The following is a 20,190-nucleotide window of genomic DNA, read 5'->3' as shown; positions in this document are numbered from 1 at the left end:
CTGAGAGCGTAACTCTGTAGTTTCAAATGTTCGCCCTGCAGACAAACAACTGTGTTGAAGTCCCACCATCCTGTGAAGTCAACATTCAACATCAGCTTGCATGGTCAGGGCAAATGTCTAACTAATACAAGAGGGCTGCAATTCAAAATGCATTTTTTTCAAGTAGAACCAAAATGGTTAATTAGAGGGATAGCGGCGAAAGTGGTACATTTAACATCATGGTCTTTTCCGAGCATGTAATTTAATTTTCATTTAACGTGGTGTCCTTGTTCATGGATTTGTTCACACAGCTCATCCATTTGATTGTGAGATCTAGGTTTGCTTTCTGTTTTAATGGTTTCTGTCCAAAATCTGGTGTATGGAATAGAAAACTGACGATGGGCATGGCCTCACCAGCCTTCATCAGATGTCACCGTCTGGTCCTCACTGCTGGCAGGGACCAGTAACCAGGATCTGGGGACTCAGTGCAGGGACCCCCATGGTTACAGGAGCAGGAGGGTCTGCTGCTTCTTTACTGCAGAAGGGAGCCAGTGACCCTGTAAACAGAAAAACTTCCATGCTTAACTGGAGGATCCATGGGCAATGATTTCATGTGATTCAGGTTGCCAAAGATTTTTCTTGTAGAAATTTTGCTGAGCTACCAGATCCAGTCAGTGAGATATTTTTTTTCTTTTTCTCCCATTATGAATGCTCAGTGTTGAAAATGAAAAATATCAGAAGTGGTCTACAATGATGGCGTGTGGATTGTTTGTGTTTTCTGCTATGCTAAGGTGCAAAGGTGGATACGAGCTCTGTGGCTAAAAGTAATTTCACAAAAATGAACACTGCCACCTGTTTTTCAAAGGGGTGTAGAGGTACACAGGTGACACACAAAGAGACAGATGAACTTTGAAAGGGGCCTGAATGATTCAGATAACTAATTTTCAGATTCCAGCTAGATTTAAGCAATTTGTTTAATTATTAATCAACGCGCAAGTATCATGTTCTTCCCCGGTGATCAGTGTGATGCCCTGCAGCAAAGCGGTGGGGAAGGGCTAAGCTCCACTGCCTTCATCCATCTGACAGGAAAATCAAATTATCTTACTGTACAAAAACTCAGGACTTGGGGTTCTTGCCCTCATTTTGTATATGGCTTAGAACACTTTGCAGACTCTTAGTTGCCTTAGTTATAAAATGAAAGCAGTAACACCTCTGGGCATGGCTCATCCTTTCATGCAGTAATGTAAATCACATTCTCAAACCAATCAAACACTCCTAAATGAAAGGCAATATACGGCAGCTGCAAAATAAAAGTCAGTGTTTAACAGAGAAGTGCTGCAATGTGACACATGTTATATTGAGGCCACTTAGCAACAAATATTGTGTTACATCTTCACAAAAGCATAGCAAAGTAATTAGTATTACACGTGTCTAACTGACAATTCAAAGTAGTAAGTATGGACAAAAGCTTTTAAAACTGGACGGGTAAAACAAAGCTTTTGAATTTTTCAGATCAGACTCTAGGTGTCACCCTTAGAAAACGAGACTCATGTTGGTCTCGGTTTACTTTTGACTCTTCAGTTGATGCAGCATGTTCTGTAAGTAGTTTCCTTGGATAGAAAGCTGAGATAGATGTGCAGCTGCATTAGAAACGTTTTTTAAAATTCAGTTGCCACAAAATTAGTATTGAAATTAAAAACGCCAGAGAAGAAAGATGGGCATATAGCCAAAGGCTAGGGTTGTAAATCAGATATGAATTCACTCCCTAGTTTTTCTAGACTTCCCTATGTGACTGTAGGCAAGTTGTTTCATCAAGGTACTGTTCTCCCTTGGCAAATGGAAAAAATGTCTATCAATTATTTGCCTAAGTTAATTTATCTTTTCTTTGTGTACAGAAATCCTCAGAAGGCAGTTAATCCCCGTGTGGCATTAATTCTTGTCACCATTGCTTAGCATGGCTTGTCTTATCAGTGTTTTGGTCTTTAGAGAAGTGACTCTCGTTACATGGAAAAAACAGTATTTTGTGACTCTCACTGCAAAAGGAAGAAAGAAAAATATGTGGCTGTGTATTAAAATTGTCACTAGCTCACAACTTCTTGAAAAACACTGATCTAGTGGAAAGTGACAGCTGCATATGCAGTTTTGGCATTATGTAAAAAATACAGCAACAGTCAGCAAAGACAACAATTTCCATCACAGACAAGTCTATGTATCATTTTCTCGGTTTTCCCTGAAGTGCTTTTTTCTCTGAAATGCAAAATCTTCAGAGCAAACGGTCCCTTAATATGTAATTTCTGCTGTAACCAGAACCATCTATAGCAAACTGCAGATCTCAGCTGGAGCCCTCAGGTGGTGTTATGACATAGTCCTTAGCAAACACTGGGGTAGTTTCCCTCAGAGAGCATTAGAAGGAATAAAATTTTTCCTGAAATATGGGAACAAGAACGGGATTTGGGCAACGATGTAACTTGTGATGGATTTGGTCGTTTGGTCAGTTTCTTCATGACCACAACTTACACCAGTTTCTAGAGATTGCACTAGCAGCCTTTGTGCTACGAAGACATGTGGCCAAAGGTGAAACGCATGAACTTTTGGTCTAGTTATTAATAAGATGCTTCCCAAAATAGCCTCCTGTAGCCAACGAGCCCTGGTACTGCTCAAGTCATCTTCCCCCTCGGCCACGGTGGGGTGTTTGATGGGAGAGGGATGTGAAGAGAAAGGGTGCCTGGGCAGGCAGTGTTGTTACGGGAACAGAAAGGTTACAGTGATGCTCGCACAGCTGTGCTGTGCTCACCCTGCAGCTTCCCCCATCTCCAGCCAAGCTGCTTCGTATTGTAAATGACTGCCACGGGGTTACCTGCTCCTCAAAACTGACAGGACCTGCTGAGCTGTGGGAGACTCACTCTTCATGAACACGTGTGGAGAATGGTTCTTACCTTAATTCAGTTTTCACTTGGCATTCCTGTTCTGTTGGCTCCTGTGGAAGAGAAAATCGGAAATGTAAAGGCAGTCGGTAGGTCTATGAGGAGCATTGCCAGAGGGAAAAGGGAGGTAATGGAAATGTAATGCCATCGAGTGAGGGTGGCGACTGTCATGGAATAAAGGTGCTGGTGACATATGTCAGGAGTAGGTTTGAATGCTAAACTGCAAAACATTACAGATAAAGTTTTTCCAGTCCTGTGGATGGGGTTGCATCTCTGAAAGGCAGCAATAACCATAAAGCCACATGGCCACATGGTAAATGAGTCTGGCAGGGGCCTCTGGAAGCCTTCTGGTCTGGCCTCCTGCTTGAAGCAGAAGGCACCAGGAGGTCAGACCAGGCTGCCCAGGGTTTTATCCAGTTGGATCTTGAAAATCTCCAGTAGAAGCCACAGAAGGCTAACTTCGAAAGGCCATGGCATCATTTCTGCACAGCACGAAGTGTTACAGAGCTGGATGCAGCCAGCCACAGTGTGAGCAGTGGGACTGTGCAGAGACGCTCTCCCATCACCAAACCATGCACAACTCACCCAGTAGCCCCCTTGTTCACCCTGCCAAGCCCACCTTGTAACTAAATGTAACTAAATCAAATACAGTCCCATAGTGACTGCTGGCCATATCTGTCCCTCTCTGAAAAGGGCTTTTGAAGGACCAGGGACTTTGTTTCCATAGTAGAAAGGAAAACTGCGAGAAGCTGTGTGGCCACAAAGTGTTTGTGCGAGGTGAATGACAAACTGCAGGCAAGCACCAGGTATTGCAAGAGTAAAGAGTAGAATGAATTTTGAAATAGAATTAAGACAGATGAGGAGACACAGACATTTCTCTTTCGGTAAGTTATTTCTGATGAAGATTGCAGGTCCCTTGCAAGTGATGCTGAGGCTTTTGGTCCAAGGCCCTGGGGATGGAAACCAGCCTGCTCCTGCTCTTGATCCTGCTCCTCGCCTTACAGCATGGGCACTGCCAGAGAGGTTTTTCTTTTGCAGACCGTAAAAGGGTCATGCAGACCTCCCTGCTCCTTGGCCATTGACTCTGGCTGGCCCCAGAGTGACTCCCCTCCTGGCCTGAGGTCATGATGCCCTTTTTCAGAGATGTGTCACCTCCTGGAGGGGGGAAACCATCTTTCTGGCTCAGAAAGCTGGCAAAACAGTGGAAGAACATGTCATGCTACAATATTTAAGTAATAAGAGCTATCTGATTACATCCCCTGATTTTTGAGTAGTCAGACATAAAAACTTAAGAAAATCTAAGTTTAATATGGCTTAATGAAAGAGGGTGTGTAAAGCAAGGGGGAACCAGAGGAAGCTGGCATGGGAGTGTGGAAGAAGAGTGATGATGGGTGAATAGAGGAACCTGTGGTGTTCGACTCTCAGCCATAGCCTCAGTGGGTTGCTGTATTTGTAAATTAAAAAAATCTATTTAAAGACAGCAGGGAGTGGAGCTTCCAGCAGCTGGAGTTGCAGAGAAAAGAATGAAATTCAATCAGAGATTATGAATGAGGTTATGTATAGATACTAAGGTGTGTATATAGGTACTATAGGTACTAAGATACTGAGGTGTGGGTGGAATTGGTTTTGCTTTTCAAACAGCCTTTTAATAAATTATCATATTTTTCTTCCATTTAAGGCCTCAAAAAGACCTTTACACACATAATAACAGAGTTTTGGGTTATTTGCATGCATCACTTCTTAACGTTAACTGGTTGGTGCTTTTCCTTCCAGTTTCCCCCAGTGCTGCTTGTTTAACTTGTTTCGGTACTCATGGTGCAGCCATGCTTTTGACAGAGATGATGAGAAGGAAATAACTTCCTTAAAGATGCAATGGTGCAGAGAGGGTTTTTCTTTGCTTGTTTCTCCTAAAGATTAAATGAGCAGTAGTTAACATCAGAATACACCATGGTAGTTTTATCATCGCAGGCGAAGCTCTGTAGCTGGTGCCTGTTCTTAATAAAGCATCATCAATTATTTCCTGTTTTCTCCCTCCTGCATGGAAGAATTAAGTGATTTGTGCCAGCCCAACTCATTGTCCCTAACCATGAGTGAAGAACCCACTGACATCCCGTAGATTAATTTTGCCGTGTCAGTATAAATGTTTTCTCTGTTCCTGTGTAACGATTAGGGAATAACTGGTAGCACTTTCCAAGTGATGAAGAAAGTTCGCAGAGATAAACCACAGGCGCGGTAAATTAGTCACTTGATAAAACTATTTACAATCGAGCCTCCTAGATGTGAGGAAAATTTTTTTTTTGTGAATGAGAAACCACAGGCTGTCAGTGGAAAAGGCAGTCTGTTTTTCTAGCCGCAGTAGGGGAAAGAGTGTTTCATGTACAATGATGCCCTGCAAGGGCTTGCAGACGTGAATCCCAAGCCAGCGGACAACTGCGGCAGCAGCAGCTGGAGAAGGGCAGCCCACGCCAGCTGCCAATTCAGAGTTTCTTGGGCGGGTATCAGGCATCGCCCCCACTCCTGGGAAGCTCCCCCGCTCTCTCTTTCCTCCCCTGCACAGAGGGGAGCCGCAATGTGGATGGTGACGAGGTGGCTGTGCCGCTTCTCGGTTTCAGGCTATTTCTGGTGTTTTGGGGCGACCTTGACGTCAGCGTAGGAATGGGAGTGGGTTTCTCACCGTATGAAATGTTGGGGAGTTTTTAGAAAAATTTCTCATTCCACTTGAGCAAAGCCAAGGACATTCAAAGTCTGGAGGAAATTGCAGGGTTGCAAATGGTTACAAAAAGGTGGTGCAGCACTGGGCTCAGAGCTGCAGTTTGAGTTAGTGGACTGGCCTCTTCAAGACCAGCAATGTGGGCTTGCATGCCCTGTACTCCCCAAAAGGTCTGCTGATACCAAAGGATGACTGAGGCAAGTATCTCACTGATATGAACTGTGCACAGCTGCTAGATGTGTGAAGCACAATCCGATTTCAGACCATAGAAAGCGAGATCCTGGTGCTTGTTCCTCTGTATACAGAAAAAACAAGTGAATCTTTAGAAGAGGTTTTATAGATGAAGAGAAAAGGCCACATTGACGTGCTGGTGGCTACAGTCCAGTAAAGAACACTTCCCAGACCTAAATTCTAGGACAAATATTTTGGTGACTATAGAAAGACTTAAGAATTGTTACAAACTGCCTGTGTTGTAATATGGCAAAAAGAGTGAATATAGGTGCTCAACTCATCCATGAATGAGGACTACCGAGAGGAAGCAGAAAGATGTAATTTCTGCATGTGGTTTCACTATTGATTTTCTGAGTCTGCTCCAACTTTCCATTTCTTTGAAACATTAGAATATTGCAAAGGATTTAAAGGAGAGTTATAAGAAAATGTGCCCTCTGGTAAAATCAAGACATTAAAGATAACAGTTCAATCCCACCTATGACAGAGAAGATAAAAAAATCAACCAGATTGCAGTTCATCTACAGAAGTGACTTCTTAAGAAATACCAGGTTTCTTCAGTCAGGCAGAAGAAAGCACAGCAAGGTTTTACATTTTGGTACTAAAACCAGGAAATCCAGTTTACCTGGAAATAGCAATATGACAGCCCCCCACCAGACCAACTGGTATAAATGATCACTTTTAAGATGGCAGATGGAAGCTGCACAGTTTTTTATAAGTTGCATCCCCCAGACACTGTGCTCAGGGGTGGAATGAAGTGCTTTGAAGAAGTTTTGTAACTATGAACCCTTTCCTGTTCTTTTGGGAAGTCTGTTCCAGAATCTCACCCTGTGATTGCCTGAAGTCTTCCTACTTCTGGTCTAAATTTACTCATGGCTAGTTTATAGCCGTTTCATCTAGTATCAGTTTATTCTGTTAGCTTACATGACTTACTGAATTTGCTGTTTTCCCACTCTAATGTAGTTCAGATAACAATTACGTTTTCTCTCAGCTTTTGTTTTTCTGAAGCTGAACAAGCCATATTCTTCTAGACTTCTTTTATACAGAAGCCCTCTACTTGTTGTCTGGACCATTTCTAGTTTGAACTCATCTATATAGCACAGGGTTAACCCACAATTGTACATTGTCCATTATTCCATTCCTCCATCTTCTGGAAATACCTTGCCCAGTGAACCTTCAGTGTCCATTTCCATTGCAACATTACCTCGATGCCTCCTGTGATGAGCAGTGGCACCACGGTATCATTCTCCTCCTCCAAAGGGTGCCCGTCCAGCTGCTTCTGACTAGAAGCCACACACCCGGACTGGCACTTGCACAGTCACATTTCTCCCTGTTTTATTAATTCCATCCTCAAGTAAATCAATACCTTCTCAATTCAGTCTGCCTTTGATTGAACCCAGGCTGCATTTCATGCTTTCCCTTCCTTGTCTTTAGTGGTTGAAATAACAAATTATTTTATAACTTGTTTTAAAGTTTTGTACACCAGTCTTGTCAGATAACATATCTCTTTCTCCCTTGCTTGTTATTTCTTCCTTTCTTAATGACAGCTATTGCATTTGCTGTTCTCCAGTATGAAAGTGCTACCATTAATTTGGTAGACTGATTAAAATTTCTCCCTACTGCAACTGCATTTTTATGTGCCCATTTATTCGGTTTTTTCCTTGATGGGAGAACCTTTAACTCTACTTTCTCACTTGTGCTCTTGCCCTAGAGATCATTTTCATTCCTGTCGCTATCAGTTGTCTTGACTTTGCTTCCTTGTTCTGTGTCAGTAACTCTCAAAACGATCTTGCTCACCTGCTACATTCAACAATGCCTCTTAATGTCCCTGTCCATATTAAAAATTGATATGAATTGTCTATTTTTTTGGGCTACAATGTATACAATCATCCAGCCCAGTCTTAGCCTGTAACACACTCACTTCCTTCCCTATGCTTCTCTTGTTTACATGATGATGACATGATTTGCTGTCTTTCTACGTCTGTTTTTATGTGGACTGATTTGGTGTGAGTTTGGGAAGTTCTTTCACACCTCTTTTTGACATCCAAGATGCAGTTGTCACTGCTGATCAGTTCTTTCTGTCCCTCAGGGCCCTGCTATGTTTCTGCTGTTCTTGAGGAGGTGGTTGTGTTGGCTGCTTTCATTAGAACAGGGTCACACAAAAGCCCAGGTTGAAAGGGAGCCCTGGAGATACCTGATCCAACCTGCTGCTCTAAGTGGGGCCTTGGGTTAAGTTATCTAGGACCCTGTCAAGCACAGTGTTGAATACTTGAAGGTAGTAGGTTCCACCACTTCTTTGAGCAACCTACTCTGATAAGCTTCTCATGCTGAAGATCCCCCTGAAGCAACTTGAGCCTGTTGCACCTTGTCCTTTCACCGTGCATCTGTGTGAAAAGAATACCTTCACCTTCTCTGTAAGTACCTTTTGGATAGTGGATAACTGTGGCTGGGTACTCGGGAGCCTTCTCACCTTGTGGCTGGACAAACTCAATTCCTTCAGTCTTTCTTCACAAGTAGAGGTCTTCAACCTGCTGATCACGTTGGAGGCCATTGGAGGAACCTTCTCCCATTTTTCAGTGTCTGTCCTGAGCTGTGGGGACCAAAGCTGGGTGCAATATACTGGGTATGGCTTGGCAAGTGCCAGGCAGAATGGGAAAGTGAACATCTTGTGACCTGCTGGCCATAGTTTTGTTGACACAGCCCAGGATACCATATGCCTTTGCTGCTGAAAAGGTGAAATCCACTTATGTTCAGCTGTCCACTAGCACTTTTAGCTCCTCTTCAGCAGCCCTACAGTCCTGTCTGTCATATTTTTCTTCTTTACTTTTAAGGCAAGTCCTAAAGAACTTCTGACTTGCAGAAACTCCAATCCTGCTTCATGTTTACCTCTACCTTCAGACCCAGCGATTAGTTCCTCTAACTTCTCAAAGTGTTTCTTTTTGAAATGAAAAGATCATTGTTTACCTGAAAATTTACAACTCATGTAACAACATCCAGTCTTATTCAGAGAATTAACATCTACCATAACAGAACCTTTCCCTGTAGTACTAACCTTCTCAATCATACTGTATTTCATTATATTTTTTCTTTATCCAACCAGGGTGGTAAACAACTTACATGACTCCAGAGGAATGTGTTTTATTATGATATTTTACCCAGTCCCATTTTGTTTTCTCCAAGTTATTTCTTCAGACATTTTGACTATTGGTTCCTCCTGTGAAATAAAAAAATTCTTCATTACCCCTGCCTTTACTTCTGCTTTTTCTAAATTTTGTTGCCAGTGCTCTGGGCATGTCTGCTAATTCACTACTTAATTTTCATTATTTCTGCCGCACTTCTGGGGTTACTTTAAAACCTACAGACTTCCGAAGCCTGTGAATACCAACAAAGCATAACCTTGTGATTTGAGGCAACTAGAAAAACAATGTGAAGCCATTCTTTCTTCAGCTAATCAGCACTTCATTATTGCTGACTCCTTGACATACTGTTCCTGCAAAGACTTCCTTGGAAGCAGAGGATGAACTGATGCATTCCATCACAGAGTGTTCAGTGTAATTCAAGATGCAACGCCAGGAATTAAGTTAAAAAAACTGGCACTGAGGACCCAACTTCCACATGGCATTTGTTTTGAGTTTATTTTGAACTAGCTGCAGTTGTGGTCCTGTGGCCTGAGCTCCTGTTAACGATTGGAGAACATCAAGTGAGTTTCTGAAAACATCTTCCAGTTTTACTTTATCTGAAAATAACTCATTTTTGCAGGCTCCAAGAGTGCTCCATATGAAACCCAAAGTATGGTGGGTGGGGATTATTAGGAAACTGGTTTTAAGTTGCCATGAGTAGAGCACTAATGTAGAAGAGCTCACTGATATGCCATTTCACCGTATAAGGGAGGGAAAAAAAATTTGCTGATCTAAAATTTCTTTGGATTTTTTTTTAGCAGTTATTGAACCAGAATTGCAGGTTTTCCAAAAGAAAAATCTCTTATGGATAGGTGAGAGCATTTCAAGCGCGCTGATGGAAACAAGAGTTGGTATGGCTGAACTCTGAGCCCTTTGCAATTGAAAATCTTGTATATCTGCTTTTGCAAAGCTTCGAAAGGACTGTTGCTCTTTGTCTGTGTATGTGGAGATAGAGATAGTACACCACAGCTAAAGATTGGTGTATCATAGCTCCTCTGTTACTGACACCCACACTAGCTAGATTAAAATAAAGCAGCCTTAGCTGTGGTAGCACATGCTACAGTTTCTCCCTCAATTTTGCTGCAAAGATATGCACAGAATAGGCTGACATATAGCAAACCAGAGGTATTGAACAAGTATGAAGTAAGAACCCAGAGCCCTGTACACATTAATATGAAACAATAGGATTAGTTTAAGTGGGAGGGTAAGGCTCCTTTCATAACTCTTTTTCATAAGTTTTGGAAAATTTTCATAATTGCTATATAGACTTTCCTAGATATTAACTAACTCTTGAGTAATTGATGGAATGAACATGCTTTCAAAAAATCAAATAGGTATGTGAGGAAAGCTATTCCCCTCCTTACGGTAACTAACTCATATAGACACTTTACAGTATCAACACATAGTCCATGATTAGTAGAACAATCTTGCTGTTGCTTAGCTGTCAATTTTAATGAAAGTGGCAGGGGCTAAGTTAGCTGTGATGCTTTTGAGTCTCACAAATTTGGATTAAATTACTGACTCTTCAAAAGTTACTTCTAAGGAAGGAACTGACAGCTAGAGAAACTGCATGTTTCGTTTCCTTAGGAAAAAAGGTTAGCAACCTAATCTGCCATGGTACTTATGTTTTAATAACTTTAAAGGATGCTATTTGAGATTGTAGTTTGTTCTTCTCCAACATTTTCGTTGCCTTTTTAGAAACTTGCTTTATTTTAGTTCGGGGGCAGAGACTCACTAGCCTCTTCAAAAAAGCAACGGAAACTTAGTTCTTTCATTTCTTGGTCTTTTAAGTATTTATTACTAGCTAATTAAATCTTTAAGTCACCTAAAGCGGATTGAAGGGTGTCCATTCAGAGTACTTCATAATTGTTAGTCCAGGGCTTTGAAAAAAGAAGATATGTGACTTTAAAATAAAGCGCATCTACACTCGACCCACAGTAGCTCTTGTATAGGCAGCCTTATTTCCTGTGGAGATGAAGAGGAAATGTACTTAGGGTGTGAAGCACTTCTTCATTTTTTAACTAGTAAAAAGCAAAGGTCTTGCATATTTCTCCTTTCACTTTAAATTCTGAATCAAACTGGAAAGTCTTTGCAAGCAAATTGCTCTCAGGAAGTCCAGCTCTAAGTAAAATGTCATCTGTGGATAAATTGCTTGTACGCGTGATTTCTGGTGTGCTCATAAGTGTTCTGGAGGCATGTCAGTAACAGGTAGGACCAAATCTACATACCGATTTGCTTTTTTCTGTGAGTAAAGATGACTGGGTTGTTTAGTCACACAATTATGAATGGCACTAAAGAGAATGACAGGCAAGGGGAATCCCCACCAAACTGTCTCCTGGATCATTTTAGAAGAAAGGATTGCACCTCGCAGCAGATTTCTGCTAGGAAACCTCCTGTGGATGTCTCTAAATGGTTATGACAAAAAATGCCCACACTGTAGGCTGGTTTGAAACATTTAATGAGTATTTTCTTACTGATGCTTGAAACAGATCATTGAGTTAGCCTCCAACATATGTGCACACCTACACACTGGTGTTTGCATGTACATACATATTTAACTATTATAGATTGCATAAGGGATAACATGTGAAAATGACCGGATTTTCCCCCCAAATACTCACATTTCAACTTAGAATACCCAAGAAGAAATTAAAGCTTTACAGGATTGCTTTCACTAGAATTTTCCTCCAAATTTAAATATGAGTACTAATTTCCAACAATAAATGTGTCTTGTAGGATAAAGGTACTTAAACTGTGAAAAGAAATGCATCTGTACAACGAAAACTTGAATGGCACTTGAATTCCTTGCTAAAAATTGGACCAAAAACCTCCAATGCAAATAAAAGCCCACAATGCAGAAAATCAACATAAGGAGAAGGAATGAATGACAAAACACAACATGTGGAGAAAACTCCGTAAGCATAATGGGAGGAAGATGAGTGGGCTTGGCTCACTGACAGGTTGAAACTCTGAAAAGTACCATTTGGATATAGTATTGAGAATTTATGGAAAGTATTAGGTTGATCAGGGGCCTATGATTTCCAGTGTTATCAACCTGCAAAGAATTTTCAGCAGATTCCATGTTATTTGGGGAGTTTGCAAGCTAGCCTCTGATAAAGTCAATGAAGATCCCTAACTGGGTTCACCCAGCACACGCAGAAACTGACAGCTGATCCAAGATGAGCATCCTTTTGTCTTTTCTCCTTTTGAAAAGGCACCAGGAAGTATTATTTCAGATACCTGGATGCAGAAGTTCAAATGTCTTTTTGGCTTCTTTTGAAGGTGGATCTGATCCTGTGAAAATGAAACTTGATAGTAGACTGAAAATAGCAGAGGTCTCTGAATGGAGAGTTAATATATAGAGGAAAACATACTCTCATTTACTGGGAATTGGGGAAAGACATTGTGAGCAAAACGTGATGTTTTTTCTATCAGTGTACGGCGAAGGTAGACATATGCACGTATATTCACAGGAAACAGCATCAAGTCAGAACCGCAGAACACAGTCAGGCCAAATTACAATTGAATTATTTTCTTAGTGAATTAGTTTTCTTAGAGTGAATTAAAATGTAACCTTAAAACTAGTGGAAATATTCGTGGAAAATGGAAACAGAAATACTAGTGTGCTGGTCTTACAAAAAGCAGTGCTATTAGAGAAGAATTAGAAAACCTTGGAAGATCACTTTGGGGAGAACTATTTTAATAAAATATATCTTTATTTTGTAGAAGACTTTACACCCACCAAGGCACAAAGAGCCTTATCTGAAGACAATATGTTATACTGATAGCATTAAATTGCTAACATTGCATCTTTAACATTTAAAATCAGCAATATGAACATCGTAGGTGCTGCTAGTGCCTCTAAAGCCTGGGCAGAAGTATTTCAAAGGCCTTTTAGGAAGAATCTTGAAACAACTACGTTTAAATGGTTTTTTTTTCTATTTGCCTTATTATGCTTTTAGAAGTTCTTGTTTTCAAACTTTTCTGTGCAACCATGGTGATTAAAAAGTGATTAGAAAAAAATTCCAACCCCAAAACTCTAAAATAAACCCTGAGATTCACAAAATCACATAGGACAAGAAGCTCAGGCTTTAGAAAGGAAATAAATATTGTAAGATTCATGAAATAATGCTCAGAACTGGCAGTACGTCCAAAGGATATTGTGGTGCTGAAAACAGAAAACTTTCAAGAGTAAGTGTTTTATTCTTCTTGGAAGAATGAAGAAGAGCTGGTGAAAACAAGAAAGTTTTATGTGGAAAAACCCATAAACACTCTGTGATCACAGTACAGGAGGTATTTTATGTAACACCAGCCATACTTTGGGCTGCTGCTGTGCCAACAGTTGTGCTGCTTTTCTGTGTATATGGGCTTAAACTAAAATTGAAAAAGATTTGACATTTTATTCTATTTTATGGGTAATAGATTTCAATCAGGAGTTAGATATGTGAAAAGACTCCAAACAGTAGAAGCATGGAGTAAAAACGCACACCATATTTCTCCATCACTGTCTACTACAATGCCATCATTTTTTCAATAGAAAAATACAAGAAAAATAACATTTTAGAATTGCACCTTTCTCATGGTTAACTCCCTCTGGTACCTCATAGTTTCTTAAAAAATTGTACATGCAGACTGTTTTTTTGAGAGGTGGAAAACTGGTTTATATCAACGCGAAATATGGCACAAGAGACAAGGAGGACCCTTTAGTGTCTGTTACATATTGCTGTCCATGCACAATCAGCAACGAGAAAACAGATGACATAGGTCCTTCTTTCCCGTCTCAGAATTCCCCATATCAAGGAAAGGGAAGGGGGACAGCCTTATGGTCATTTTCATGAATAGGGACAATAACTGCTCTCAATTGGGACAGATGTTCTGAGAAAAGTATTTGTTACTTTTTCCATATACTCCAGAATATTTTTTTTTAAAAGGAGTCCTGAATATTCATATTATGGTATTACTGGAGTCTCCAGATGATACAGAAGTGATGGTCATACAGTTAGGAGTGGCCAAAGAGTCCACAATACTGTGTGAGAAAGGCCAGCCCAGAAGAGCTTTCACAGCTATCCTCTTCTTCCTGGGCAAAGCGGGAACTCCTACTTACAGGATGGATGAGTTCTCAGACCATGAGGGGGCAGTTATTTCCTCTCGCTAATTCAGAAAGTAATCATTACTGTTTTGTGGGGAAAGGTTTTCCCAGCCTATAAACTTTTTTTTTTTTTCTGTCCTGCATGGGGTTATCAAATTCAAATTCTGAAGGGAAGTATGAAACAGATATCTTGTGTCAGTCAAGATACCATGTTTGTAATAATTTTGTACTTACATTCTAATCACTTAAAGTTGTACTCATCAGCTCATTACCTACCTGGACATCTGTCTCTCTAGATGTCTAACCCCACTGGGTCTTAGTTTTCTCTTCCTTCCCTTTCTTTGGAAGACTCAGCAGCTAATGTGTGTGAGAAATTTTGTGAGTGGAAAGAAGGATCAATACTATACATTTTCCCATTGCTAGCTGCATGCAGACAGGAGTTTGTAATAGAGGCTAAAGGGTTTTCCTTGTGTCGTATTTCAGATGGTACAAGCTGGTTTTCCAGTTCTCGCAAACTACAGCATTTCCAAAAAGTGCTTGGAATGGGCAGGGTAGAGTAATTTGTTTAGAAAAATGTCACAGAATCATGGATCATTTAGGTTGGAAAGGACCTTTAAAATCATTGAGTCCAACCTTTAACTGAGTACATCCAGGTCCACCACTAAACCATGTCCCTAAGTCCATAAGTCCACAGCTACACGTCTTTTAAATACCTCCCGGGATGGTGATGCCACCACCTGTCTGAGCAGCCTGTTCCAATGTTTTAACAACCCATTTGTTGAAGAAATTTTTCTTAATATCTAATCTAAACCTCCCCTGCCACAACACGAGGCTGTTCCCTCTTGTCAAATCAGTTCATTTTGAGAATTTTAGAACTTCCCCCTCCCCCAGAATTTTTTTCTTGTAAAACAAAGTAACTTTTTTGTGTCACCAACATTAGCCCTAATGATAATTCGGAAAGATCCTCTACACTACAGAGGTCTGGTGATCACAAGGAGTACACAACTACGTCTTCCACAATGTGTAGTGCCAATGAAACATACCCATGTCTGTAGGAGAGTGGTGGGGTATTTTTGTGCTAGGGAAAAATGTTAGTCTTCCAGTGCATTCATAAGGGTCAGTTGCAAAGTCATTAAGCTTGATGATCAAGACATCTATTTTGCAGGTAGTGGTAACATGCATGACAATATTTAGTAATTGCATAGCGCTGGTACAATGTATATGCAAACTTTAGTCACTTCAACTCTTTAAACCATCCCCCAGCATTGTGAAGAAGGAAATAAAGGAATTATTGCTGCTTTATAAGAAAGGCAGGCTAAGAGGTAAAGTGTGATGTAAGGCCAGAATGACAACTCAGACAGGGTTTTCCAACCCTGAGCTGCTTTCCTTGGGCAGTGGTAACAGAGGAAGCCACTGAGTTTTAGAGAAATGAAAGTCTGGCGGAGATGTGCCAGGCTGGTAAGGGCAGTTCCTTACTAACCACCCAGCCAGCACGCTGAGAAGTATGCATAAAACAAAAAAATGAAAGGGGAAAACCTTTAATCAGTGGTCATAGCGAAATCTGACATGACTTTGCAAAGACATCATCGGGTAATTGGTGTAAGGTGTTGTATGAACACAAGGGTGTGAAACCTCTGCTTTGCATGAAGAGTCAGATGACTTCCAGGCAGCAAAATGAAAAAAAAAAAAAAAGCAAAAAAAAAAAAAAAGCCTTGGTTTCATTTCCTACTGTGTTTGGAACAGATGACAGTCCAGCTGTGACTATGGACCCACACAGAAGGACCACTTCAATTCTATGCAGCACAAGGCTTTTCAGTACTATTCTGGCATCTCTTTCAGCTAGATTACAACTAGTGCTCAGGTGAAGAGCTTGTTAGTGCTGAGTGTTCAGTCCCCTCCAGCATGCACTAGATATCTTAGATATCTACTAAGGAACATGGATAAAAAATTGGGTGCTCTTAGGCCCTTGGCTCTGCCTCGTAAAGGGCAGATCTCTGCAGGATACCCCCTATTTTATTTGTAACCATGTTGATGCTCAGGAAAGGCAGTGGAGAGGAGCCATCTGAACCTGAGTCTTCCTCACAACCTGTCTGTTCACTGTTCTTGGGCAACACAACATGCACTGGACAATAGCAATCTGTTTCATTACTTTTGGGTGGAATGGGAAGCAGAAGAAGGCTGAGAGGGGTGCAGGACCTCTGGCACTTAAGGACGCCCAATTTCTAACCATCTGCTGTAGACTGTTACCTAGATTCAAAATGATTTGGAGAGAGGTGATGTTGTGTGTCATTAGAAGAGAATATTATGAGATGAGCATGTCGACATTAACATGGTACCATTTATTCAAATATAAAGGATTTGGAAAAGGGATCTTATATTTCTGTATTAGAATATGTTTCTGTCCAGCTGATGATTTGCCACAGAACATTTAACCCTTTGTATGAGAATTTGGATGCGGAGATGAGCCAAAGGACTGAATCTAGCCTCCACAGGCAGGAGAGGGTACCTGTATTCAGAAAATAGCGTGGCAGAGCCAGATGTCATGGGGGCAACAAACCTTGTGCAGTGTCTAGAGCACCACTCTTATGGGGAGTGGCTGGGGGAACTGGGGTTGTCTGATGAAGAGGAGGCTCAGGGGCGATCTTATTGCTTTCTACAACTACCTGACAGGAGGCTGTAGGCACGTGGGGGTTGGTACCTTCTCCTAGATAACCAGTGACAAGAAGAAATGGCCTCAAGTTGCACCAGAGGAGCTTTAGGTTGGGTATTAGGAAAAATTTCTTCACTGACAGGGTAGTGAAGCATTGGAACAGGCTGCCCAGAGAGGTGGTGGCATCCCCATCCCTGGAGGTGTTTAAAAAAAAGTGTAGATGTGGTACTTAGTGACATGGTTCAGTGATGGGCTTGGCAGTCCCAGGTTAACAGTTGGACTTGATGATCTTAAAGGTCTTTTCCAACCTAAATGATTCTATGCTTCTGTCATGGCTTCCTTCTTTGATCTTTGTTTAATTTCTTGCCTCAGTTTATGATATAATACTTGCAGCGCTGCTTAGTGGGCAAAGGATTACAATGGGACTGAAGACCCTATCTGTGCTCCTAGATTTGCCTTTCTTAGATGCTGAATGATCATGAATCATCCCATTGCTCTGTGTGTCCAGTTTTCTTACTTGCACAACTGGATGCTTGACAGTGGCCTCCTCTGAAAAGTGAGGAGATAAAATCAGTCATATAACCCCCCTAAACTTCAACCAGTATTTACAAGAGGTGAGCTGGGAAAATCCTTGCTTTCTGGTGTTTCATCCTCCTGTTCTTAAAAGTAATGGCAAACCAAAGGGAGGTCACCTGAGAGGTACAGCCTGCTGTGAATGAGATGTGTGTCTGAGCGGACTAATGAGCCAGCGTAACGCAGTGCAGTCACTCTGGATGAATGGTTCACTGCAGAGGAGGGCAGTGTTACTGACTTAATCTTTCAGCTCCTGGAATTACATCTTCTGCCTGGCTGGATAATTACAACTAGTTGTGTTCAGTTGTGTTGCGATATGTCCTCAACATGTTAGAAAGACTGAGCTGTTAGAGTCTTTCACAAACTCCTAACTAGCCATTCTTCTTTGCGCACTCTAATAATTCAACAGGAAAATGCTGCTCAAATATGGACCTGCAATGGTAAAAATTGAGCTTGATGACCCAGTCCTTCTTCCAGTTCTATGTTTGTGACAGCATGAAGAGTGCCATATGTAACAGGAATAATTTTTCTTCTACCACTTGACGTCTCCCTTCCAACACTTTGCCAAAGAATTGCTCCATAGGCTCATGGCCAGTTGATGTGCCTCAGCACATCTCCCATCTTCTAAAATATGCTTGGTTTTCCTGTATATTTAAAACTACATTTAGCTGTGCCACAACATGCCATTTGACTGTGCTTGCCTTGCAAAGCAGTGCAGATGTTTTAACGTTACCAATAAGTTTGTTCAGCATGCTGATAATTTGTGAGTCCACTTTGAATCTTGGTGGGACCTCCATTTTGCCACCATCCCTGGAGGTATTTAAAAGATGTATAGATGTGACACTTAGGAACATGGTTTAGTGGTGGACATGGCAGTGCTAAGTTAATGGTTGGCCTTGATGATCTTAATGGTCTTTTCCAACCTAAATGATTCTATGATTCCAATCTCTATCATAGAATCAGAATGGTTTGGTTGGAAGGGACATTTGAAGATTGCCTAGTCCAACCCCTCTTCCATGGGCAGGCATGATAATTTTGCATGTTTTACAGTGCTTTGAAGCATCCTTGAATAACATTAGCACCTTACCTCCATGGCAACACTTCTAGCAATCAAGTTATTGCTTGACTAGTTTTAATTTCCTAAACTAAACCCAAGATGGGCATTGCATAGTGCTACTACCCCAAGCAGATTATAGCCCTAATTCTTGCGCAGTACTGCACCTGTTGTGAGATGTGTGCCATCTGTCTATGCTGTTATTCCCAGGGAGTTTCAGCATGCAGCTTTTGGGCTTGCAATTGCTGGCGAAATTTAATTCTTGCTTCTGCAAAATGACAATTCCCTGTTTGCAATCATAGTAGTTGATCTATTGCACAGGTGGAGATCCTTTTTCAAGCTGCAGATGAAAAATGTTTGGTGTTGTTAGTGATCATTTGCTGAGATAGGAGATGCTGCTGGTGAAGGGGCTAGCTTCTTGCAAAGAATACCCAAAGAACCATCTGGGGCTGTGCTGGAGAGCTCAAATCATACCTGTTGTGGACCATTTCTCATACATTTCTGATGAGCTATAGACATCCTGCACTGCAGCCTGTGTGAACTGAGCCCACAAATGCCCTCTTCCTGATCCTCTCTCTTTCTTTTTCCCTATGGGCTCCTTCTTTCTTTCCCTTGTAGGGTCCTGCCCACCCTGCATTCGTATACTACAGCATAATATTAGTCTGATTTCTTCATAAGACTTTTCACAGTAAGCTCTTTTCCCATGAGACCTATCAAAGTGGAGTTCAGTCCCTATACAAAAACCTTTCCCCAGCTATCCTCAAGACAGTTGTTTCATGGGGCTGTATGCACTTGGAGACTTTCCTGTCTGTCTTCCTCAGCTGGACTTTTTTTCATCCATGTTTTTCTGTTTTCATATTCTACCCACTTAAGTGCCAATGAATGGGCAGGTGGGAAACTTTAATTATTGCCAAGGAGAAATGAGTGTTTTGAGTACTAAATACCCTGCTCTGGCAGATGGTAGACAGCCATAGAGGAATTTAATATGATGCATCATTGCATCCATGCTGAACCTCATTTTCCCCGAGTCTGATTTGAATCCAGAGATGAAGAAAGAGAAAGAGGCAGAAATGCACTTTAGACCATAGAAAGAATGCAAATAGTGTTTCACAAAAGGACACTGGTAGGGATAACATTTAGATCTCTAAGTAACTGAAGAATGTCATGGCAATCTCAGTGGTTACTTTAAAAGAATACTAGAAATGAGTTGACTGTTACACTGACCCTTTAACCACATGATATGATTTTTTTTTCAAATAGCGTGTAAGAATATGTTTAAGCCACAATGCATACTCCTCAATCAGTATCATAATTTCCCCCTTTTCCACAACCACGTGTAAAAGAAATTTCAGAATCTGCCACGTAAATGTTACCCATTAATGAACCACTGAAAATTTTTCCAGCACCATGATTTAAGAAAGATGCTTTCGAGGGATTCCCTTGATTAGCCAAAAATGAAGGGTTCTTATCTCACACTATCTTGTCTAAATATACACAGCCTGTGATGACGAAATGAAAATTTTCAAGACCAGGTATAAATACTACTGACAAGCAGATGAAGTTCATTCGTCTACTTTCTTCTAATAGAAGATTTAACTATTAGAAGTTGAAGCTCACTGCTCTTAGAACCGACATCTCTCAGAACCTATCTGAGCATTTTAACTGAACTATTGCCAAGAAAATGACTTGCCAGACCTACAGCTTGTTTGTTCTGTCTGTCATCATGATTTGTTTTGGACGTTTTGGAAATAGTTCCATTCTTGCTCAACTTGAAAATGATATAGACCAACTGAAAGCTGACTTT

General features: G+C 41.0%; 1 protein-coding gene across 3 annotated transcripts in view; it reads left to right on the top strand.

Moving 5' to 3' along the window:
- Window positions 1-20,190, top strand: part of IFNG (interferon gamma) — a 35,676-nt gene that overhangs the window by 10,140 nt on the left and 5,346 nt on the right. For all 3 annotated transcript variants that reach the window (XM_080392223.1, XM_080392222.1, XM_080392221.1), the window contains one exon: window positions 1-20,190. This exon is cut by the window's left edge. In XM_080392223.1, coding sequence (XP_080248349.1) covers window positions 20,068-20,190 — 123 coding nt within the window. In that variant the 5' untranslated portion in view covers window positions 1-20,067.

The sequence above is a fragment of the Falco punctatus genome, assembly GCF_963210335.1.
Source record: "Falco punctatus genome assembly, chromosome: 6".
NCBI lineage: Eukaryota > Metazoa > Chordata > Aves > Falconiformes > Falconidae > Falco > Falco punctatus.
Note: the sequence above shows the minus strand (reverse complement) of the source record. Positions and strands in the feature narration are given on the sequence as shown.